Below are 20864 nucleotides of genomic sequence, written 5' to 3'. Positions count from 1 at the left end.
TCCCCACTTTGATCTAACTCAATTGGGGAAGTGACCATCGAGATATTTAAGCAAGTCGCCCTTGCTGCCCAATAGCTTTGACTGTTAGTACTTTAATAAGTATAAAGCAACCACACACGAGTGAATGAGTGGCAAAATTCTTTAAGTATAAGAGGAATCAAAATCTAAGGGTCAAATCTTACACAAAGGAGGAAAAAAACTGAGAAGGGCATTTAAAGATAGCATAAGCAAACGGCATTAACAGATCAGACATCATTCTCATTTTTCTGTTTCTGTGATGTTGATTAAGAGATAAGTATCAGCTAAGATAGTTGAGATAACTACGCAGCTTTGGAATAGTGACATGAATTATTTTATATCTGCCTACAGATATTTCCTCCATATGTCATGGTGCATTATGTCTCACAGTCAGTCTGCCTTTAAAGAAATACTCATGATATTATCACTGCATCATAATAGATTACCTGAAGTTATAAAGATGTTATGCTGCATCTTAATTCTGATCACTTGAAGCGTGATAGTCCACTGGAAGCATACTCATCTCTTGTGACTGAATAGTTTAATATTTGTCCAGACACTTATGTGCCTGGGGAATGTAATGTTTGTCAGTTGTAATAAATGTCTGTTGCACTCTTCAATACCACAATGTCCATGCTCAGTTTTTTATGTTATGGGAGATACTATAAGCATCGCTGCTTGGGTATAAACGTCCAGCTGGGGACAAATTCACCCCACTTCACTGGAGTGCCAACTCTGGTTTTTAATGTTCAAATTATGGGATTTGATTACACCTAAGTGTATTACCCACTAAGCCACAACTAAAATGCTACATAAGCATGAAGGTGAGTTGTTGCTCTTGTGTGCCAGACAAACTGTGTAGGAAGCCACTGGAATGGGAAACTGTCATATATCCTTTCACATTGAATGGTTAACTTCAGCCTATGTCGTTCCATTGGAACTAAAGTCAAAGTAGGTTTTGTCATTATAAGTGTCAAATTGTGAGATTCAAATGCTTGTTTTGCCTACACACAACGAATGAGGATTTGAGCTATACGGAGAGGCCGAACAAGCTGGGGCTGTTTTCCTTGGAGCATCGGAGGCAGAAGGGTGACCTTATAGAGGTTTACAAAATTATGAGGAACATGGACAGGATAAATAGACAAAGTCTTTTCTCAGGGAGTGGGGGAGTCCAGAACTAGAGGGCATAAGTTCAGGGTGACAGGGGAATGATATAAAAGAGACCTAAGGGGCAACTTTTTCATGCAGAGGGTGGTACATGTATGGAATGAGCTGCCAGAGGAAGTGGTGGAGGCTGGTACAATTGCAACATTTAAGAGGCATTTGGATGGATATATGAGTAGGAAGCATTTGGAGGGATATGGGCCGGGTGCTGGCAGGTGGGACTAGATTGGGTTGGAATATCTGGTCAGCGTGGACGGGTTGGACCGAAGGGTCTGTTCCATGCTATACATCTCTATGACTCTATCTACCTTCGCACCTTCTAGGTCCATGGGTTACGGTTGCAGCACTCCCCTTTCCCCAGGGGAGACAATAACTGGAAGGCAAATATGGCTTCATGCCTCCTGTTGTTCTACGGACTGATTCATTCACTTTAGCTTTCAGCTGTCACCAGTCAGGCCAGGAGATTGCCCATATGAAAGGTCTGGTCCACTGCTATCCATCCCTAAGATTAGAGCTTTCAGAAACGCCAGCTCATGAATATTGCACAAAGCTGCTTATTGCAAATCCCTCCTAGTCAACTAGCTTCTCTCTGATGCCACATAAATGCCAAGTCTTTCTTAATTCTTGCAGCTAGTTTACTGCACATGCTGAAGTTACGTGCACCATCTGCCTAACCCCTATTGATCTTATCCCAATGGCTTTGCCTCATAATAAAATAATTTTTCATCTGCCTCCAGTTGTTCAGATACCAAGAGCCTGCTTCCATTCTGTTGGAATGGAAACAGCTCCACTGTAACCTACTTTTTAATTTGGTCATTTTGAAGGATCCCTTTTGGCATCGTTTCTACTGTATTATAAGTGGTACTTCAGGAAGGTGGCAGATGGTATCATTATTGCTAGGTAGAGGTGATGGCAGGAAGGGATTGAGTTTCTGCCAAATCTAGAAATCCACTCTCCATTGGCACATTTATATCTGCTGCTTCTGTAGCTGAAACTCAGTAAATTCAGCTTGATTGACTGTCTGCTGTGGCTCAGTGGTAACAGACTTGTCTCTGAATCACCATGTTCTGGACTCAAGGCCCAGGCTCAAATGCTAGGGCTGTGACGCTAGAAAAGTACTGAAGGAGCTGCCAGCTTTCAAACTGAGGTTCCCGCTCCTCTCCTAAGTGGATGTAAAAGAGCCACAGCACCATTTCATAGAGGAATTTGGGAATTATTCCCAGTGACATAGAGTCATACAGCACAAGCCAGGCCTTTCAGCCTCTCGAGTCCTGGCCAACATTTATCCCACAGCATCTCAAGAAAATAGATTGTTGTTGTTTGTGAATTCCAAGTTGGCTGCCCCAATTCCGACATGAAAGCAGTGACAACACTTCAAAAACTATTTGCTTGGCTGTGAAGTGGAGCAGGAATGGAGAAGGGTTACACCTAAAATGTTGACTTCTCCACCTCCTGATGATGCCTGGCTTGCTTTGTTCTTCCAGACTCCTTGTCTATCTTGGATTCCAGCATCTGCAGTGTTTTTGTCTCTCGTGAAGTGTTTTGAGACATCCAGCAGTCAGGAAAAATGCTACATAAATGCAAGGTTTTTTTTCCATTGTGAGTGGCTGGATTATAAAATCAGACAGAGAATCACAACAGTGCAGAAAGAGGCCATTCGGCTCATCGGGTCTGCACTGACCTTCTGACGTGCATCCCACACAGACCCAGCCCTATTCCCATAACACTGTATTTACAATGGCTAATTCACCTTCACTGCACATACCTGGAAACAATGAGACAATTTAGCATGGCCAATTCACCTAATCTTCACTTCTTTTAACTGTGGAAGGAAACCATAGCACTGGGAAGAAACCCACGCAGACACAGGGAGAACATGAGAACTGAGGCTGGAATCAAACCTGAGTCCCTGGTGTTGAGAGGCAGCAGTGCTAATGGAAGCATCTTGGCATTCTTGAGTCACCTTTACCATAGGAAATCGTTCCATCACAAAGGCATTTTACAGTGTGTTTCTGTTTCTAGGACACTTGCCCCCATGTGCTGAGAAAGACTAAGTCTTTTCTGCAGTTTTTCTGATTCTAGTTCAGTACATTCCCAGAAGTTTAATTATTTCCCGACTGGCCTGCTCAGTCAAACAGTATATTTTTCTCACTTTTCCATTTTGTTTTATAAATGAACAAAAGCGTTAGAAAGGAATTGAAAATCAATTTTTAATGCCCCTATGATTTTCTTTCTTGGTTTGCTTGCAGTAGCATCTAGCAAATTAATCTTTAATTCCATGTCAATTCTGGAGTGTTGACAACCCCAATACCCAGTGGCCATATTCCTTTGCTCTGTGTATTAATGGCAGAGAAGCAACAGAGGCCAGAGGGACATAGGAAAAGGTATCACGGCTAAAAGTAACAAACATTTTTTGACATATTGATGTCACTGCATTCGTGCTTGTTTTCCACTTCTCGTTCTGAAGTGAGTTCATAAGAAATTTGAAAGTATGTTCCTGTTGATGAGATTGACATACCACCTAGTCTAAATTTCAGTGCATTTCCAGCACAAATGGCTTTGAGGAGAAATTCCAGTAAATATGATGGAGGCAAGTTCAATTGAGGCGTTCAAGAGGATGTTGGATATTGTTTTGGATGGTAATGGTGTGCAGGGATTTGGGGAAAAGGCTGGGCATTGGATCTAGATTAGATTCCCTACAGTGTGGAAACAGGCCCTTCGGCCCAACAAGCCCACACCGACCCTCTGAAGAGTAACCCACCCAGACCCATTCCCCTACCCTGTATTTACCCCTGAATAATGCACCTAACACTATGGGCAATTTAGCATGGCCAATTCACCTGGCCTGTGGGAGGAAACCGGAGCACCCGGGAGGAACCCATGCAGACACGGGGAGAATGTGCAAACTCCACACAGAAAGTCGCCCAAGACTGGAATCGATCCCAGGTCCCTGGTGCTGTGAAGCAGCAGTGCTAACCACTGAGCCACTGTGTCACCCCTTTTGTAGAGCAAGTGCAGGCATGATGGGCCAAATGGCCTCCTTCTAGACTGTGACATTACTGTTAAATCCAGGTCGTTGCCTAATTTTGTTTCCATCAAATCTCTCATGAGGCTCCACCTTCCACTTTCATAAATTGAGTGAATCTTCATTGATGGGAGTTAAGAGTGAGTCAAGACTGTCAGTCATTCATCTAAATAGTTCCACTGCTAAGTACATTTCCTGACACAGTGCTAAACTTGAAATGCATTTAGTACCCAGTTGTACCATCTGTTCATGTTAGCATCAGTGTCCCTGCTCCCAATAGTGAACTCCGTTAGGAAATACCAGCTTCGAGACATCAGGTCAGTGTCTGATTGGATGAGGAGCTTACCCATGCTTGGCTGTACAATACTTCTCAAATTGCTCCGAGGTTACAGCCAGTATGGATAGGACAATGTATAAAATAAGATCAAAATATTGAGCTCAACAAACCCCTTTTTTTTGTCAGATCAAATCCTTCTCACCGCTCCACTCACTCTCTCCTCCTATTTCCCCCAAGGGTAGTAATAACTCTACAGAGTGACACCAATGCACTAATGAGATGATGAGTTGGGGGAGGGAAGTGGAAAGATTGTTTATGTTTTCTGTATTTTTATTGAAGGATTAATGATTAAAAGTGTACACTTGGGGGACTGTGTGCAATCTAATTACGTGCTGAATTATAGTGATGTACATTGAGTCAGCTCCATTAGACACGACTTCTGTCCAAAGCCTTGTTCTAAATACAGATTGTATCATCCATACTCTGAGAATTTGAACATCAATTTTAGGCTCAAGCATAACTACCATCTCCACAATATTCATTTACTCTGCTGCTTATTGTTTGTTGTTAGTTTAAACATTTTATTATAGCTTCAGTCATAAAAGACTGTATACTTACCCACTCAACTAACTCAATTCACTTCCTTGTGAACATTTATTGTTGTGGTGTAAAAACCACAAGTATTAGCAACCCATTTCTCAGATACCATAGTTAGTTATTCTTCAGCTGGGAGACTATGCTGCTGTTGGACAAGGCCCATCTCTCAGCAACGTCACTATTCCAATTGTCAGTAGAGCATATGTTTCTGCTTTTACTTTATTTTACCATTCATAGAGTCCCTACAGTGCAGAGAGTTCCATCGAGTCTACACTGACCCTCCGAAGAACATCGCACCCTATCCCCCATTTATTGAGGCTAATCTATCTTGACTGCATATCCCTGGTCGCTACAGAGCCAATCCACCTCACCTGCACATCTTTGGACTGTCGGAGGAAAGAGGAGCACCCGGAGGAAATCCACACAGACACGAGAGAATGTGCAAATTCTGCATAGCCACTACAAAGCCCGAATCAAACCCGGGTTCCAGGCGCTGTGAGGCAGCAGTACTAACTGCTGAGCTGCTGTGCCCTGACCATTAATGATCTCCCTCGGGTCTAGTCTCTCTCTGCCACCTCACTGAGGACAACCATAATACTCCCACTCTAATCCTAGTTGTGAACCATTAACAGAGCATAAAAGGCCTTTCCTAATCTGTGTAGCATATGGTGCAAGCAGGAAAATGGATTTGAATTGACGGAATATCTTTCACAACCTTAGGATGTGTCAAAATGCTTCACAGCCAAAGACAAACTTATTTTTCAAGACATTGTTAATATATAGGAAATGCAGCAGTCAAATTTAGGTTCAGCAAGCCCCGAGAAATGGCAACGATCAGATAATTGAGGATATTTGTCTGCTGCACTTAAGGGGTAAGTGTGCAGTGTACTGGCCAGAGCTCCCTGCTCTCCTTCAACAAAATACCATGTTTAGCTCCACCTAAACCTCAATTTTCATGTCTTAACTAAAGACCAGCACCTCTGAAATCTAGCAAAAGCTGAGTGAGCAACTGAAAGAGCTGACAGGTCAAAATGGAAACTCAGATTAAACCCTATGACATGCAAAATACATAATTACAGTGAAAGATCAAGGAGGTACTGACTTGTTGTGTAAGCTATGATCGTTGATTTTACCTAATGTTCAATCACATTATATGCATGAAATGTTGAAGAGATTTAAATATTAATGGTACATGATTTATTTTGTACTGGTATCTGGGATTGCTTTGCTCTCAACCCCAGCTGCTATTCTTTCTTTGCCTCCCCTCTGCCACTTGTGTTTCATAAATGCAGAGAAGATTCCAGGAATACTTTAAATGCAAGTAATTGGCATGTGTGAGAGGGCTCTCTTCGACAGCAAGCACTCATGCAGCTATGGTTAAAAATAGAGTTTAGATTTCTTAATTTGAAAATAAAGTTAGACAATTGCAGAGCAAGAACTGGGAGCAGCAGAATTCAGATTCACATCATGCACGACTCTTCCCTGCCAAACAAAGAGTCACATTTTCAAAAATATGTTTTCACCCTCCTGCATAGCAAGATTTTATATTCTTCTCCACTGTTTTTGCTAAAAAATCGATACACTTTCTTTTTATACTGCTCCAATATGAGTGTTGGATAAAATCCCTGTGTTGCAGAATTGGAAAATGCTCCCAGCATGGCCCTTTTATGGACCATGGTTAACAAGTGTTGGATGAGCAGTGAATTCATGATTGAGCTGTCTAAAGCAACGGGACTACACATCGATTGAGTAATAGCCATTTGGAAACCATAACAAAACCAATTTAAGAAACAAAAAAGGAAAGCTGATACTGAAAATGTTATCCCTGGACATTATGTAGTTGAATGATTCAGAATAGCTTGGAGCAACTATCATAAATTTGGGTTTGAATGGCCCACTGTATACTCACCCGTTCAATTAATTCAATTTATGGTCAGCTTCTTAAACTTGTTCAAGAATGCAAATAACCAGACAGTCTATCCAATTTGTATCCTGTCTTTTGCAAAGGGATAAATTTGGATACATTTCTCCTTCTGTATCCTTGAAGGTAAGAGTCGCAGCTCCAATTAACCCTTCTGTCCCATGTGTTGTTCGGTAGGTTTAGCACATAGAAATCAAGACTGAGCTCTTTGTCTCTGCTTCCTGATCCAGGATTTTTAAATTAATAGAACATTCTCCTGACTGAGATCAGCTAATTTGGCACAAACCAGGAAATCAAAAACCACTCTATACTCCACATGGGTCTTCAATTGATAATTCGGTCATTTAAGAGAACCGGGGAGACTGGACGCCTCCTAGCAGAGCTCTTTAGGGAACATCTCCGGGACACCCGCACCAATCAACCACACCGCCCCGTGGCCCAACATTTCAATTTCTCCTCCCACTCTGCCGAGGACATGGAGGTCCTGGGCCTCCTTCACTGCCGCTCCCTCACCACCAGACGCCTGGAGGAAGAACGCCTCATCTTCCGCCTCAGAACACTTCAACCCCAGGGCATCAATGTGGACTTCAACAGTTTCCTCATTTCCCCTTCCCCCACCTCACTCTAGTTCCAAACTTCCAGCTCAGCACTGTCCCCATGACTTGCCCTACCTGCCTATCTTCTTTTCCACCTATCCACTCCACCCTCCTCCCTGACCTATCACCTTCATCCCTTCCCCCCTCACCTATTGTACTCTATGCTGCTTTCTCCCCATCCCCACCCTCCTCTCACTTATCTCTCCACCCTTCAGGCTCTCTGCCTTTATTCCTGATGAAGGGCTTTTGCCCGAAACATCAATTTTACTGCTCTTCGGATGCTGCCTGAACTGATGTGCTCTTCCAGCACCACTAATCCAGAATCTGGTTTCCGGCATCTGCAGTCATTGTTTTTACCCATTTAAGAGAACCATGTCTGTTTCTAGTTTATCCAATAAATATTTGTTCATAGGATGTGGATGTCGGTGGCCAGACCAGTATCTAGTGCCCATCCCTAATTGCCCAGAGGGTAGTTAAGAGTCAACCACAGAGCTATAGGTCTGGAGTCACTTGTAAGCCATGCCATGAACAGATGCAGAAAATAATCAAAAAAGCTAATGGAATGCTAGCCTTTAAAAAGCCAGCAAAGGACTTGAGTGTAAGGGTGCAAAATTTAGGCTACAGTTATATAAGACCCTGGTTAGACTCCACTGTGAGCAGATCTGGGCACCACACCTTAGAATGGATATATTGGCTTAAGAAGAGATACAATCTAGTTTTACAAAAATGATACCTGGCTTTCAGGTTGTGAGGAAAGAATACACATCATAGGCCTGTTTTGAATTTAGAAAGTTAAGGGGTGATATGATCAAAGTCTTCAAAATGTTAATAGAAAAAGACAGGGTGATAAAAATAAAATATTTCCCACTGGTTGGCGATTCCAGACCTAGGAAACGTAGTCTGAGCATTAGGGCCAGACAGTTCAGGAGAAATGTGAGGAAGCACATCTACAAAGAAAAGGTGATAAATGTTTGGAACTCTCTTCCTCAAATGGTAATGGATGCTAGATCAGTTGCTAATTTTAAATCTGCGATAAATAAATTCTTAAAATCACAGGCTCAAGAGCTGTATGGCCTACTCTTGTTCTTGGGTTCCTTTGTACGAGGTAAGGAAGACAGAATTCTCTCCTTAGGGACATTAGTGAACCAGATGGATTTTGACAGCATTGATAGTGTCTACATGATTGGCATTAAGCTTTTAATTCCAGACATTATTGATTTCAGATTCCACTACCTGTCATAGTTAGGCCTCAGAGAGAACTCATGTGATGTAAAACCTTTTGGAAATCATCCTCACCACTTGCTTTCCTAACTATTTTTGTGACATCTACAGATAGTCCATTTACTTCTATCATCCAAGTCATTATCGTAGTTGTGGTCCCAGCACTGCTCCCGGTAGCACTCCACTAGCTACAGGTTGCCATTGGTAAATGTGTCCTTTATCCCACGTCTCTGGTTTCTAAGACAGGGACCATATTGGGCACTTTTTGGAAACCTCTGTTATTCAATAGCCTGTTAACTCTTGCTATGAGTAACATTAACTTAGATGATTTTAGATTTGACACTGGTTATACATTAGACTCAGGATTAGAGTAGTGCTGGAAAAGCACAGCAGGTCAGGCAGCATCCAAGGAGCAGGAAAATTGACATTGCAGGCAAAAGCCCTTCATCAGGAATGACATTCCCGATGAAGGGTTTTTGCCTGATTTTCCTGCTCCTCGGATGCTGCCTGACCTGCTGTGCTTTTCCAGCACTACTCTAATCTTGACTCTAATCTCCAGCATCTGCAGTACCCACTTTTGACTGGTTATACATTACCTGACTGAAGACAAAGTAAAGGACAATTGGTTAGCCAATTCTCTATACAGGCTAATGTATTACCCGCAACGCCATAGGCTCTTATGAAGTAGGTAAAAACAAGGACTGCAGATGCTGGAAACCAGAGTCTAGATTAGAGTGGTGTTGGAAAAGCACAGCAGGTCAGGCAGCATCCGAGGAGCAGGAAAATCGACGTTTCAGGCAAAAACCCTTCAAATTGAATGCCTGGAGAAGGGGAAGGTCAGATTGGAGGAGGCTGGAAGATTTGTCAGCTTTAGCTAGAGCGGTATGTGTCCAGGAAATCTCACACCAGAAAAGGCAGTCTGACATTAAAAGTTTCCCATTTGGGAAAGGAAAAGCTCAAACTCTTGGAGATAAGAATAATTTTGGATCTCTTAATGTCTACTTAAAGGGCAACATCACTTCTGGCAGAAAGTGGGTTCTTCAGTTGTGTTAAATACTTTGTTCTGATTCTGTTTAAAGTATCAATGCTTATGGAAGTAGGATTTAGGCATTGATTCATTTAATTTTCTTGTTCCAGTAAAAGTTTTAAAACATAAAATCTCCTCGTGTTGTCCACTATTAACTGGAAATTTGAATGTCTTTTCAAAATTATTGGTCTCTATGGAGATGATAACACTATGCATCAGGCATACTTGTAGGGTATCTTCCCTCATTCACAAGAGGCATAAAACCATATAAAGTATAATAGCCTTAGGGGGTCAATATCAAACTACTTGACCATTCTATTAACTCTACTAGTAGAGTCATAGAGTCATAGAGATATACAGCATGAAAACAGACCCTTCGGTCCAACCCATCCATGCCGACCAGATATCCCAACCCAATCTAGTCCCACCTGCCAGCACCCGGCCCATATCCCTCCAAACCTTTCCTATTCATATACCCATCCAAATGCCTTTTAAATGTTGCAATTGTACCAGCCTCCACCACTTCCCCTGGCAGCTCATTCCATATACGTGCCACCCTCTGTGTGAAAAGGTTGCCTCTTAGGTCTCTTTTATATCTTCCTCCTCTCACCCTAAACCTATGCCCTCGAATTCTGGACTCCCGACCCCAAGGAAAAGACTCTGACTATTTATCTTATCCATGCCCCTCATAATTTTGTAACCTTCTATAAGGTCACCCCTCAGTGTCCGATGCTCCTGGGAAAACAGCCCCAGAGTCCATTAAACCATTAGGGTACTATGGAAAAATTCCATTGTGTCACAGAGTCATAGAGATGTACCTTGCTGCCTTTTGGTATGGGTAGGTTCACCAGCTCATTGGCACCATTGTTTTGCCAAATAACAGTTTGTCAAAGTAGTGCTGGTCAGCATTACAGTTAAATGATGTCATTCATCATTCTTCTGATTTTTTTTGTTGGCAATAAAGTCAAATAGATGGACGAGAAAGAAAATCATTGGATAAACTTATTTTGTAACCACAACTTCTTTCAATAATTAAAAATGTAATCATGCTGAGTTCTGAGCATGCGGGAAAGTGGCCCTGTACATATATAAGACAGCGACCATACTGAGTGTTTTTGGAAATTTCTATCATTCAATAGCTTGTTAACTCTTGCCACTAATTGGGGAGGGTGTATAAAATAGCTGACTTTAAATTTGTCACTTGTTACACCTTGAAGACAATGTAAAGGAGAATTGTACCATGTGTAAAATGGGTGGCTAGTTTGGTACTGGTCATCGTCCAGAGTTAAAATTACCATTCAATCCACCCACACTTTCTGATCTTACTTGAAAAAGCACAGTCCCTAAATGGGTTGCTGAGAGCTATGTAACAGTCCTGAGTTTCAGTCTCCATTGGTGAACTTAGTATAGGCTATATCTGCTTATATATGACTCCAATTAAGCAAAATAAAAACATTGCAACTTCAAAACCAAAGTGCACAACCGTATTTCATTATTGTTGACTGGTATCAGAATTTATAACAACAATAGTTCAAACTAAACTTGTGTAAACATGGACTTCATTGTAATTAAATTTCAAGTCCCTCCTCCCTACCTTTTATCTTAGCCTGCTCCCCCAAGTGCCTCCTCCCTACCTTTTACCTTAGCCTGCTGGACAAACTTTCCCCATTCCTGAAGAAGGGCTTATGCCCGAAACGTCGATTCTCCTGTTTCCTGGATGCTGCCTGACCTGCTGCGCTTTTCCAGCAACACATTTCCAGCTCTGATCTCCAGCATCTGCAGACCTCACTTTCTCCTCATTAAATTTCAATGACAATCAATCCTGAAATTCTATCATTAGGACCCTTATTACATGGAACCAGATTCAAAGTTTTACTGTACAATTGCTCACTTTATTCACCATAGTGACTGCCTGCCATATTGGGGGAAGGTGGCATCATCTCCACATTGGTAATGATTTGATGAAGGGGACTCTCTGGGGTTTGTAGAACCCAGACAATTATAATTTTTATTGATTTTAATTGGGATGCAATGCACAGTCCCCCAATTGGGATATCCAGTGGCTTTATCAGTTTAGAATGCGTTAAACACCTTGATGAGTTTCCACATGTATTAGACACCTGACTAACCAAAGGGAGTTGTTTCTAATGCTTTTCCCTTGTCATCTTGGTGGCAGGAGCAAGTTTACCATTTGTTGACTTGAAAGCTGGCCTCATGTATAATGGCTTGTAAGTTGCCTAGTACAACACTGCTTGAGCCAATAAACCGCCTCATCAATTTGGAAGGGTTACCATTGTATCTACATAAACTTGATAGCTGTTTTCCAGGCACAGAGAAGCAGTAATGAATGTCCAAAGGTGAGGTGATTAATACTTGCAGCTGCAACTGCTAATTTCTTCCTCTGATTACATATAAAGAAATAGAAAAAAAGGCTAACAATTGAAACATTACAGTGTTTGGAACCGCCTACCTACTGTGTGGTGCGACTTGTTTGAATATTTCTCTGTTGCAGTTGGTGAACAATGATATAAATATGTTGACTGAAGTGAAGGGGCAGTCTGCTGTACATGGTATCTACAGAGAAATCACAACTGTTATAAAGGGACTGCATTTATGACTTTACTATAAAGAGCACTAAGTGGAAACCTTCCCCTGAGAACGCCCAAACTTGGCTGCAGTGTTGTGGAAAAGTGACCACAGATTTGAGTCAATCCACCTGCTCTGCTTTATCCCATCCACTACAAGGGAAAATCCAATTTTGTGGAAATAGGAAAAAGGAATTATCAGTTTCAGCTGACAGTATTAATCACCTCATCTTCTGGCATTCACCACTGCTTACTGCTTCATTTGACCTTCTCTTCCACTCCTTTCACCCTTGATGATGGACTGGACTGTGAACATGTACCACTTCACCTGAAAAAGATTTCAATTCAAGAGAACTCGAGTGCCTGCCCCCTTCATTCTCTGAGGCAAAGCCTCCTTTACCCTTTAACGGAAGGGGGCTATCATTTGTACTCAATATTCCTGGGCAACAAAGATGCAAAATCAGGCACTAAATCCTACTGCAATTACACTTTTGGAATACTGTGTTCAATTCTGCTCTCCCTGCTATAGAAAAGATGTTGTGAAACTAGAAAGGGTTCAGAAAAGATTTACAAGCATGTTGCCAGGGTTGAGCTACAGAGAGAGGTTGAATAGGCTGAGGCTATTTTCCCTGGAGCGTCAGAGGCTGTGAGGTAACCTTATAGAGGTTTACAAAATCATGAGGGGTACAGGTAGGGTAAATTGCCAAGGTGTTTTTCCCAGGGTAGGGGAGTCCAAAACTAAATGATATAGGTTTAAGTTGAGTGGGGGCATTTTCAGGCAGAGGATGGTATGTGTATGGAATGAACTGCCAAAAGTGGTGGAGGCTGGTATAATTACAACATTTAAAAGGCATATGGATGGGTATATGAATAGGAAGGGTATAGAAGGATATGGGCCAATTGCTGGCAAATGGGACCAGATCGGTTTAGGATATCTGGTCAGCATGGACAAGTTGGACTGAAGGGACAGTTCCCGTACTATAATTCTCTATGACTCGAAACCTAATTTATCCCATTTCTGACCAGCATTGAGTAATCCATATTGAAGAGCAGAGCACAAGGGTATATGGCATATTTTAAGATAGGATGGACTGAACAATGATCCATGATCAAATAGCCTGACAGGACTCTCTGTCAAGATTGCCCTTGGGTGAGCTTACCTTAAAATATTGTCAGCTCTGGAACCACAACCTGGTATGAAACAGTGGGTTCAGAAAAAAATGGCAATATTATTGATGCAAAGGAAGAAAATGAAATGTAACTAGAAAGTTAATGAATTATGAAGGCTAATGCTTTGGAAATTAAATGGATATTTATAGGATCTATAATTAAGCACCACAACTTGTGTCAAATTAAGTATTAGTCTGCCATTGATAGTTCAGTGAGGGTTCACTGCAAGTCTTATAAAGGATTAGTAATGAGCAGGGATTTAGAGATTCATTCTAAATAAACTTGTTAATGCCTGTCTCAATCAGCACACAGGGGATCTAGCTAGAGGAGATTACTCACTTGTACACGGACCTTTATGATTGCTAGCTTTATTCCAATTATCTGGGATTTTATTGTGTGGGACAACTGAGTCTTAGTTGACAAAGAAAACATACCTATGCTTTGAATTTGATAACATTTTAAGATGAATAGTACAACAGTATTCCCTGTGCTTGTGAGGTTATTTGTGAGGATCATCCATCTAAAACTATAACTATAGAACAAGCAGAGGGGTTATGGCATGCAAAGATTTGAGGGAGGCATCATTACACTATTGATGGGAAGTTACATAGATATACGAAACAGAGGAAGATACAATGATCATGGGAAGGGTGCATAATGAAAGGACAAGTTTGGGTTGCAGTAGTTGAGAAACAACGGTTCACTAATGTCTTTAAGGGAGGGAAACTGCTGTCCTTATACGGTCTGACCTACATGTGACTCTAGACCCACAGCAATGTGGTTGACTTTTAACTGCTCTCTGGGCAATTAAGGGTGGGTTATAAATGCTGACATAGCCAGACACACCCATGTCTTTTGAATGGATAAAAAATCCCAGCATTTTCAAGAATTGTCCAATAACTTCTCTGCTGTAACTCATGTCAGTGACAACTCAATTAATGGCACTCATTCCTGTGAACCAGTTGGTCGTACTTAGAGTCAGAGAGATGTACAACGTGGAAACAGACCCTTCAGTCTAACTTGTCCATGCCGACCAGATGTCCTCAATTAATCTTGTCCCATTTGCCAGCACTTTGTCCATATCCCTCTAAGCCTTTCCTATTCATATATCCATCCAGACACCTTTTAATGTCGTAATTATACCAGCCTCCACCCACTTCTCTGGTTGCTCATTCCACTCACGCACTATCCTGTGCTTGAAAAAGTTGTCCCTTAGGTCCCTTTTAAATCTTTCCCCTCTCACTTTAAACCGATGCCCTCTATTTCTGGACTACCCCACCCAAGGGAAAAGACCTTGTTTACGGACCCTATCCAGGCCCCTCATGATTTTATAAACCTCTATAAGTTCCATTTCAGGTGATGTTGTACTGAAAGTCCATTTGCCCTCTCAAGTGTTGTAAAAATTCCCAAGTCAGAAGGGTACAGACATTCACCCTACATACCCTGGACAACAATTACCTCTCAAAATTCATTACTTAAATTATATGGTCATTTATTTAAATTCTGTTTTTGTTAGTTGCTGTGCAGCGATCAGCTACCCTGTTTCCTATATTACAATTTTTATTAATATTGTAAGCAGGATGTGACATCACTGGCTGTTATTACCCAGCTCTAATTGCCCTTGATGACGTGCTGCTTTCTTAAACCACTGCAATCCATAAGGTAGTAGATAAACCCACGGTGCAGCTAAGAAAGGAGTTCTAAGATTTTAACTCAGTGATAATGAAGCAAGGCTAATATATTGCCAATTTACAGTGGGATGTGACTTGGAGGGGAGTTTGTAGGAGCTGGTGTTTCCATGTATCAGCTGTGCTTGCCCTTCAAAGTGGTAGAGATCATGGGTTAGGAAGGTTCTATTCAAGGAGCCAAGATGAGTTACTGCAGTGCATCTTGTAGATGCAATCATAATTATACCTCCTAAGAGCTTCACTTGTTGCTAACCTCTTTGGAATGAACTCACGTCATTAAACATATTGTACAAATGCTTTTCCTTTCTTCAAAGCACATTAAATAGATCATTGTAGAAACAGTAGGATGTATGGAAGGTCAGCACTGCTGGTCAGATTTGTCCATGTCAGGTGTATTGAGTACTCTCATGCAGTTCACTTTCATGCAGGCACTTCACTTTCACTAGCAACATCAGGGAGGCTCCAGGCCAAATGTGTGACCAACTCTTGTGTAAGTTGCCTTGTTTTGTAATATAATAAAGGTCAATTCAGCCCCAATTCAAAGTGCACTGGAAATGATGACAAACACAGTTTGAATGTACGTTTATTTAATATTTCTGGGATTGCTATTCAGTTTACCAACAAGAAAGGTGTAGATTTTTCTTGTTCAGCTGATGCTATCCACCACTTCATAACCCTCGTCCCACTCCTAATTTGAAACTTCTAACTCATCCTTATTTTTGGCACCTTTCTTTTTCTCTGCAGAAGCAGCCAAGGATACATGCATATGAAATTCAGCAAAACAAAAGACTGCAAGTACATTCTCGGCCAGAACAGCCCACCATTTGACAGTATTCCAGAGGTCATAAACCACTACACGAGCCACAAGCTGCCAATTAAAGGGGCTGAACATCTCTCCTTGCAGTTTCCTGTGATGGTACAAACACTGTGACTGGACCACAGGCAAGCTGCCTGAAGCATGGCAGTGAAATGGAAAACAAATCTGTGTGGGGATAACGAAGAAGGCTAATCTTAATGGAATGTCAACAAGCATTTCAGTTAACCTGGCTTACGATACTGAATTGAATACAGCGCAGAGCTCCAAGTCTGGCTGTGATGTAATTACAGGCCAGAGCTGTTGGCAAACACATTTCCTGGGACTCTGTTTCAAACATTGTGGTGAATTGGATCATGAATGTCACTGAACTCACATGTGTAAGGCTGTGGTCACTCATTTAACTTGGGGAATATGTGGAATTAATCTTATTCTTCCTGTGGGTCTGCCACCCCTCTCCTCCTCAATACAACACAACAAGCCCCTGCCATTCTCTATATATCACCCAAGTGGGCATGTGTGCCAGCCTCATTGCTGTATTTAGGCTGCTTGTTTCTTCATGAGGACATCATCAGCATGGCTTCATCTGACATCTTGCGTTCACGCAGAAAGGGGTGAGAGTTGCTGGTTAGTGACCTGGAGAGGCATATCCATGATCGGAGCAGCCCCTGCCATCTCCTGGCACAAGGGACATTGAAGTCAAGTGTTATGCCCTACCCTGACTGAGCTTGCCTTTCTTAGCACCAACCAGGGATCGAACTTGGGATAATTCTGGTCTTTGTGACTCAATACCACACTGTACAGTTCTCCAGTCAAATGAAATATTGAGAGGCTGCGGGGGGGGGCAGGGGGGGGTGGTATTGGGAGTGGGTGGTGGGGGCGGGGGGAAACAGGGGAATTGTGGTTGTATTGGCATGGAATGTCTTCAGGTTCCAGTGAGATATGTGTTTTCTATTTTCAATAACATTTTCTGTAAATATCCAATACTTTTTTTTACATAAAATATGCTTGGAAGAAATGTCTGAATACATAATTCACAAATGAGGCTTCAGCACAGAGTGTTCTGTGCAGAGATTTTAAGAAATGATGGTGATCATAGCAATTATTATGTGAGAACAAAGTGAGTAATGAGGTCATTACTGAAAGCATTTCCTGCTGCTTTGGGCAACAGAACGTTTACAAATCCCTCCTTTTGTTTAAATCCAACCTTTCCAGCCTGGCCATTAGACACTCACACTAAAGATTTTTCTTGTGATTTCATCTTTTCCACCTCTCTCCCTCTGTGGATGATGCCTTTCTGACTAGTCCTCTCTGTATGTGCCTCTCCTATCCTCTATGCCTCCTTTGCCCTCCCATCCATACACCATTATTTTCTATTTCTCCCTCACCACTCCTGTCCGATAGATGTGACTGTCCTTCCTTCTCTCTGTTTTTACTTCCCTTTTTACTTCCATGGTGGCTCAGTGATTAACATTGTTGCCTCACAGCACCAGGGAACTGGGTTCGATTCCACCCTTGGGCGACTATGTGGAGTTTATACATTCTTCCCTGTTTGCGTAGGTGTGCTCCAGTTTCCTTCCACAGTCCAAAGATATGCAGGTTAGGTGGATTGGCCATGGGAAATTGCTCCATAATGTTCAGGGATGTGTACATTAGGTGAGTTATCCTTGCAAAATGTAGGGTTACCGGGATAGGGGTCTGGATGGGATGCTCTTCGGAGGGTTGGTGTGGACTTGTTGGGCTGAATCGCCTGTTTCTGCATTTTAGAGATTCTAAGAAGGTCTAATAACTTATTCCCTCCACCTTCTTTCTTCCTGACTGTATGCAGCTTTTGATTCTCTCCATATCTTGGGCTGGAATTTTAAAGACTTCCTTTTTCACTTTGGAGTGGCGCGGTGTCTTAGTGGTTAGCACTGGTGCCTCACAGTGTCAGGGACCTGGGTTTGATTCCAGCCTCGGGCAACTGTGTCTGAGTGGAGTTTGTACATTCCCCCTGTGTCTGCATGGGTTTCCTTCCACAGTCCAAAGACGTGCAGGCCAGGTGGAGTAGCCATGGGAAATGCAAGGTTACAGGGATGTGGTAGGGCAGGGATCTGGCTGGTATGGTCTTCTGAGGGTTGGTGTGGACTCAATGGGCTGAAAGGCCTGCTTCCACATTGTAGGGATTCTATGATTCTGAGGAGCCTTATAATTTAGAGGTAGGGTGGAACATAAAGATCTTTTTGACATCCTGCCGTTGTCCCAACTAGGTCCAGAGATCGCTGGCTTCATTCCCCACTGCCAATTAAGGCACTTAAGAGGGCAATTAATGGATGTGTGGGGGGTTCAAGTCTTGGGGAATTTGCCTTGTTGAAAGCCTGAAAAGCAAATCTTTTTGAGGGTGGCGGGGTGTTAGCAATTAAACTCCACACTCGGGTGGCTACTTTACCATTGGAAGCCACTGCCTCCACACAGGCATTGTTGAGTAAGGCAAAATGGTCATAAACCCAACAAAAGTCACCCATTGAGCCAACCAAGTCAAGCTCCACCATTCAGTGAGATTATGGTTGATCTGATAAACTCAAAACCACTTTCCTACCTTTTTCCTATAGCCTTGATTCCCTTATTGATTAAAATCTGTCTTTCTCAGTCTTGAATATTTTTTAATAATCCAGCCTCACTGTTTTCCCAGAAGAGAAATTCTTTCTCATCTCTGAACTAAATGGATGACCCCTTACTCTGAGATGATGCTCTCCAATTCTAGTTGTCCCCAACAAGGGGAAACAACCTCTCTACATCAAGCCTAGCCTCTGATTGGTCAGCAGTTCCTTAGGAGGGAGGGCATGGGTCATTGTTCCTAGGAATTGTCTATTGCTGCCCAGTTAAGTTCATGATTGGTCATAGAGTCATATAACACCGAAATAGACCCTTCGGCCCACCTCGTCCATGCTGAACATAATCCCAAATTAAACTGGTCTCACTTCCCTGCATTTGACCTATATTCCTCTAAACCTTTCCTATTTGTATACCTGTCTAATTGCCTTTTAAATGTTGTAACTATACCTGCATCTATCACTTCCCCCAGCAGTTCACTCCACATACGTACCACCCTCTTAGTGAAAATGCTGGCCTTCAGGTCCCTTTTAAGTCTTTCTCCTTTCACCTTAAAAGGTTTGTCCCCTAGTTTTGAACACCTCCAATCTAGAGAAAAGACCTATGCTATTCACCTTATCTATGTCCATGATGATTTTATAAACCTCTATAAGGTCACCCCTCAACCTCCTATGCTCCAGTGAAGAAAGGTCTACTTGTGACGCTGCTTTCAAGAACTATGTACCTGAATCTCTAGGTGTCTCTATTCCAGAACACTACCCAGGGCCCTACCATTAAGTCCTGCCCTTGCTCATTTCACCAAAATGCAATATTTTGCATTTACCCAAATTAAACTCCAACTGTCACTCCTCAGTCTGTTGACCCAATTGATCAAGATCTTTCTGTAATCTGAGGTAACCTTCTTCACTGTCGCTATACCATCAACTTTAGTGTTATCCACAAACTTACTAATCATGTCTCCTAAATTCTCAATCAAAACATTTCTATAAAAGACAAACAAAAGTGGACCCAGCACTGATCCCTGTGGAACACTGCTGGTCACAGGCCTCCAGTCCAAAACAAACCCTTCACCACCATTACCTTTTTTCTACCCTCAAGCCAATTTTGTATTTATTTGGCAAACTCTACCAGAATCCCATGTGATCTAACTTTACTAATTAGTCTACCATGTCAAAGCTTTAACTAAAGTCGCTGCAGGAAAGATCTACTGCTCTACCCTCATCAATCTTTTTGGTCACATCAAGTTTGTGAGACCCGGTTTCCCATGCACAAAGCCATGCTGACTATCCCTAATTAGGCCTTGTCTTTCCACATGCATGTCTTTACTCAGAGAGTAGTAGGGGCGTGGAATGCCCTGCCGGCAACAGTAGTAGACTCACCAACTTTAAGTGGTCATTGGATAAATATATGGATGATAATGGAATAGTGTAGGTGAGATGGACATTTGATTGGATTCACAGGTCGCGCAACATCGGCGGCCGAGGGGCCTGTACTGCGCTGTAATGTTTTATGTAAATCCTATCTCTCAGAAACCCCTCCAGCAACTTACCCACCACTGATGTCAGACTCACCGGTCTATAATTCCCAGGCTTCTCCTTACAGCCTTTTAATAAATAAAGGCACAGCATTAGCCACCCTCCAATCCTCCAGCACTGCACCCGTATTTGCTAGAGGCCCCACAATGTTGTTATTTGTCAGGCTCTCTTGAAAATATGCAGCCAAGGGGCTCTAACACTCTCCAGATGACTGGTGAGGCTTCCGTTGCCTACGTTAAATAATGCCTGATATTACTCAGTCTTTCAATAACTTACACATCAAACCTCTCAAAGCTAAGACAGGCGAAAGGTCTGACATTTAACAGAGCATGTAACACAGTGGCTGTACTTTTTCCAGGCTGTACTTTTTCAATAGACTCATTGGACAGCACCGAGATGTAATTTCCTCACATCTCCATCATCATCACTATCATAACCAGATTTTAACAGAGCCATTTAATGTAATCCCCACAACTAACAGTGCGTGAGAGATGAGCAATTTGTAATTATATCCAGCACAAGAGAGTTTGTGTTGTCATTGACAAAATAATGACAATATATTCCTGGGATTAATGTAAATAATACCAGAAGGGATGAAACATTAGAAAATGTAACTGTCTTTTTGTTCATTTTC

General features: G+C 42.1%; 1 protein-coding gene across 3 annotated transcripts in view; it reads left to right on the top strand.

Annotated features, from left to right (window-relative positions):
- shdb (Src homology 2 domain containing transforming protein D, b) overlaps positions 1–16930 on the top strand; it is a 303397-nt gene extending 286467 nt beyond the window's left edge. For 2 of the 3 annotated variants that reach the window (XM_043720948.2, XM_043720949.2), the window contains one exon: positions 16034–16930. In XM_043720948.2, the coding sequence (XP_043576883.1) occupies positions 16034–16220 (187 nt within the window). In that variant the 3' untranslated portion in view covers positions 16221–16930. The remainder of the gene's footprint in view (positions 1–16033) is intronic. The other variant, XR_015751866.1, reaches the window with a different exon arrangement.
- Positions 16931–20864: the final 3934 nt, after the last annotated feature.

Source organism: Chiloscyllium plagiosum, unplaced genomic scaffold (genome assembly GCF_037043375.1).
Source record: "Chiloscyllium plagiosum isolate Xiang-an unplaced genomic scaffold, Cpla_swu_hap1 HiC_scaffold_28, whole genome shotgun sequence".
NCBI lineage: Eukaryota > Metazoa > Chordata > Chondrichthyes > Orectolobiformes > Hemiscylliidae > Chiloscyllium > Chiloscyllium plagiosum.
Note: the sequence above shows the minus strand (reverse complement) of the source record. Positions and strands in the feature narration are given on the sequence as shown.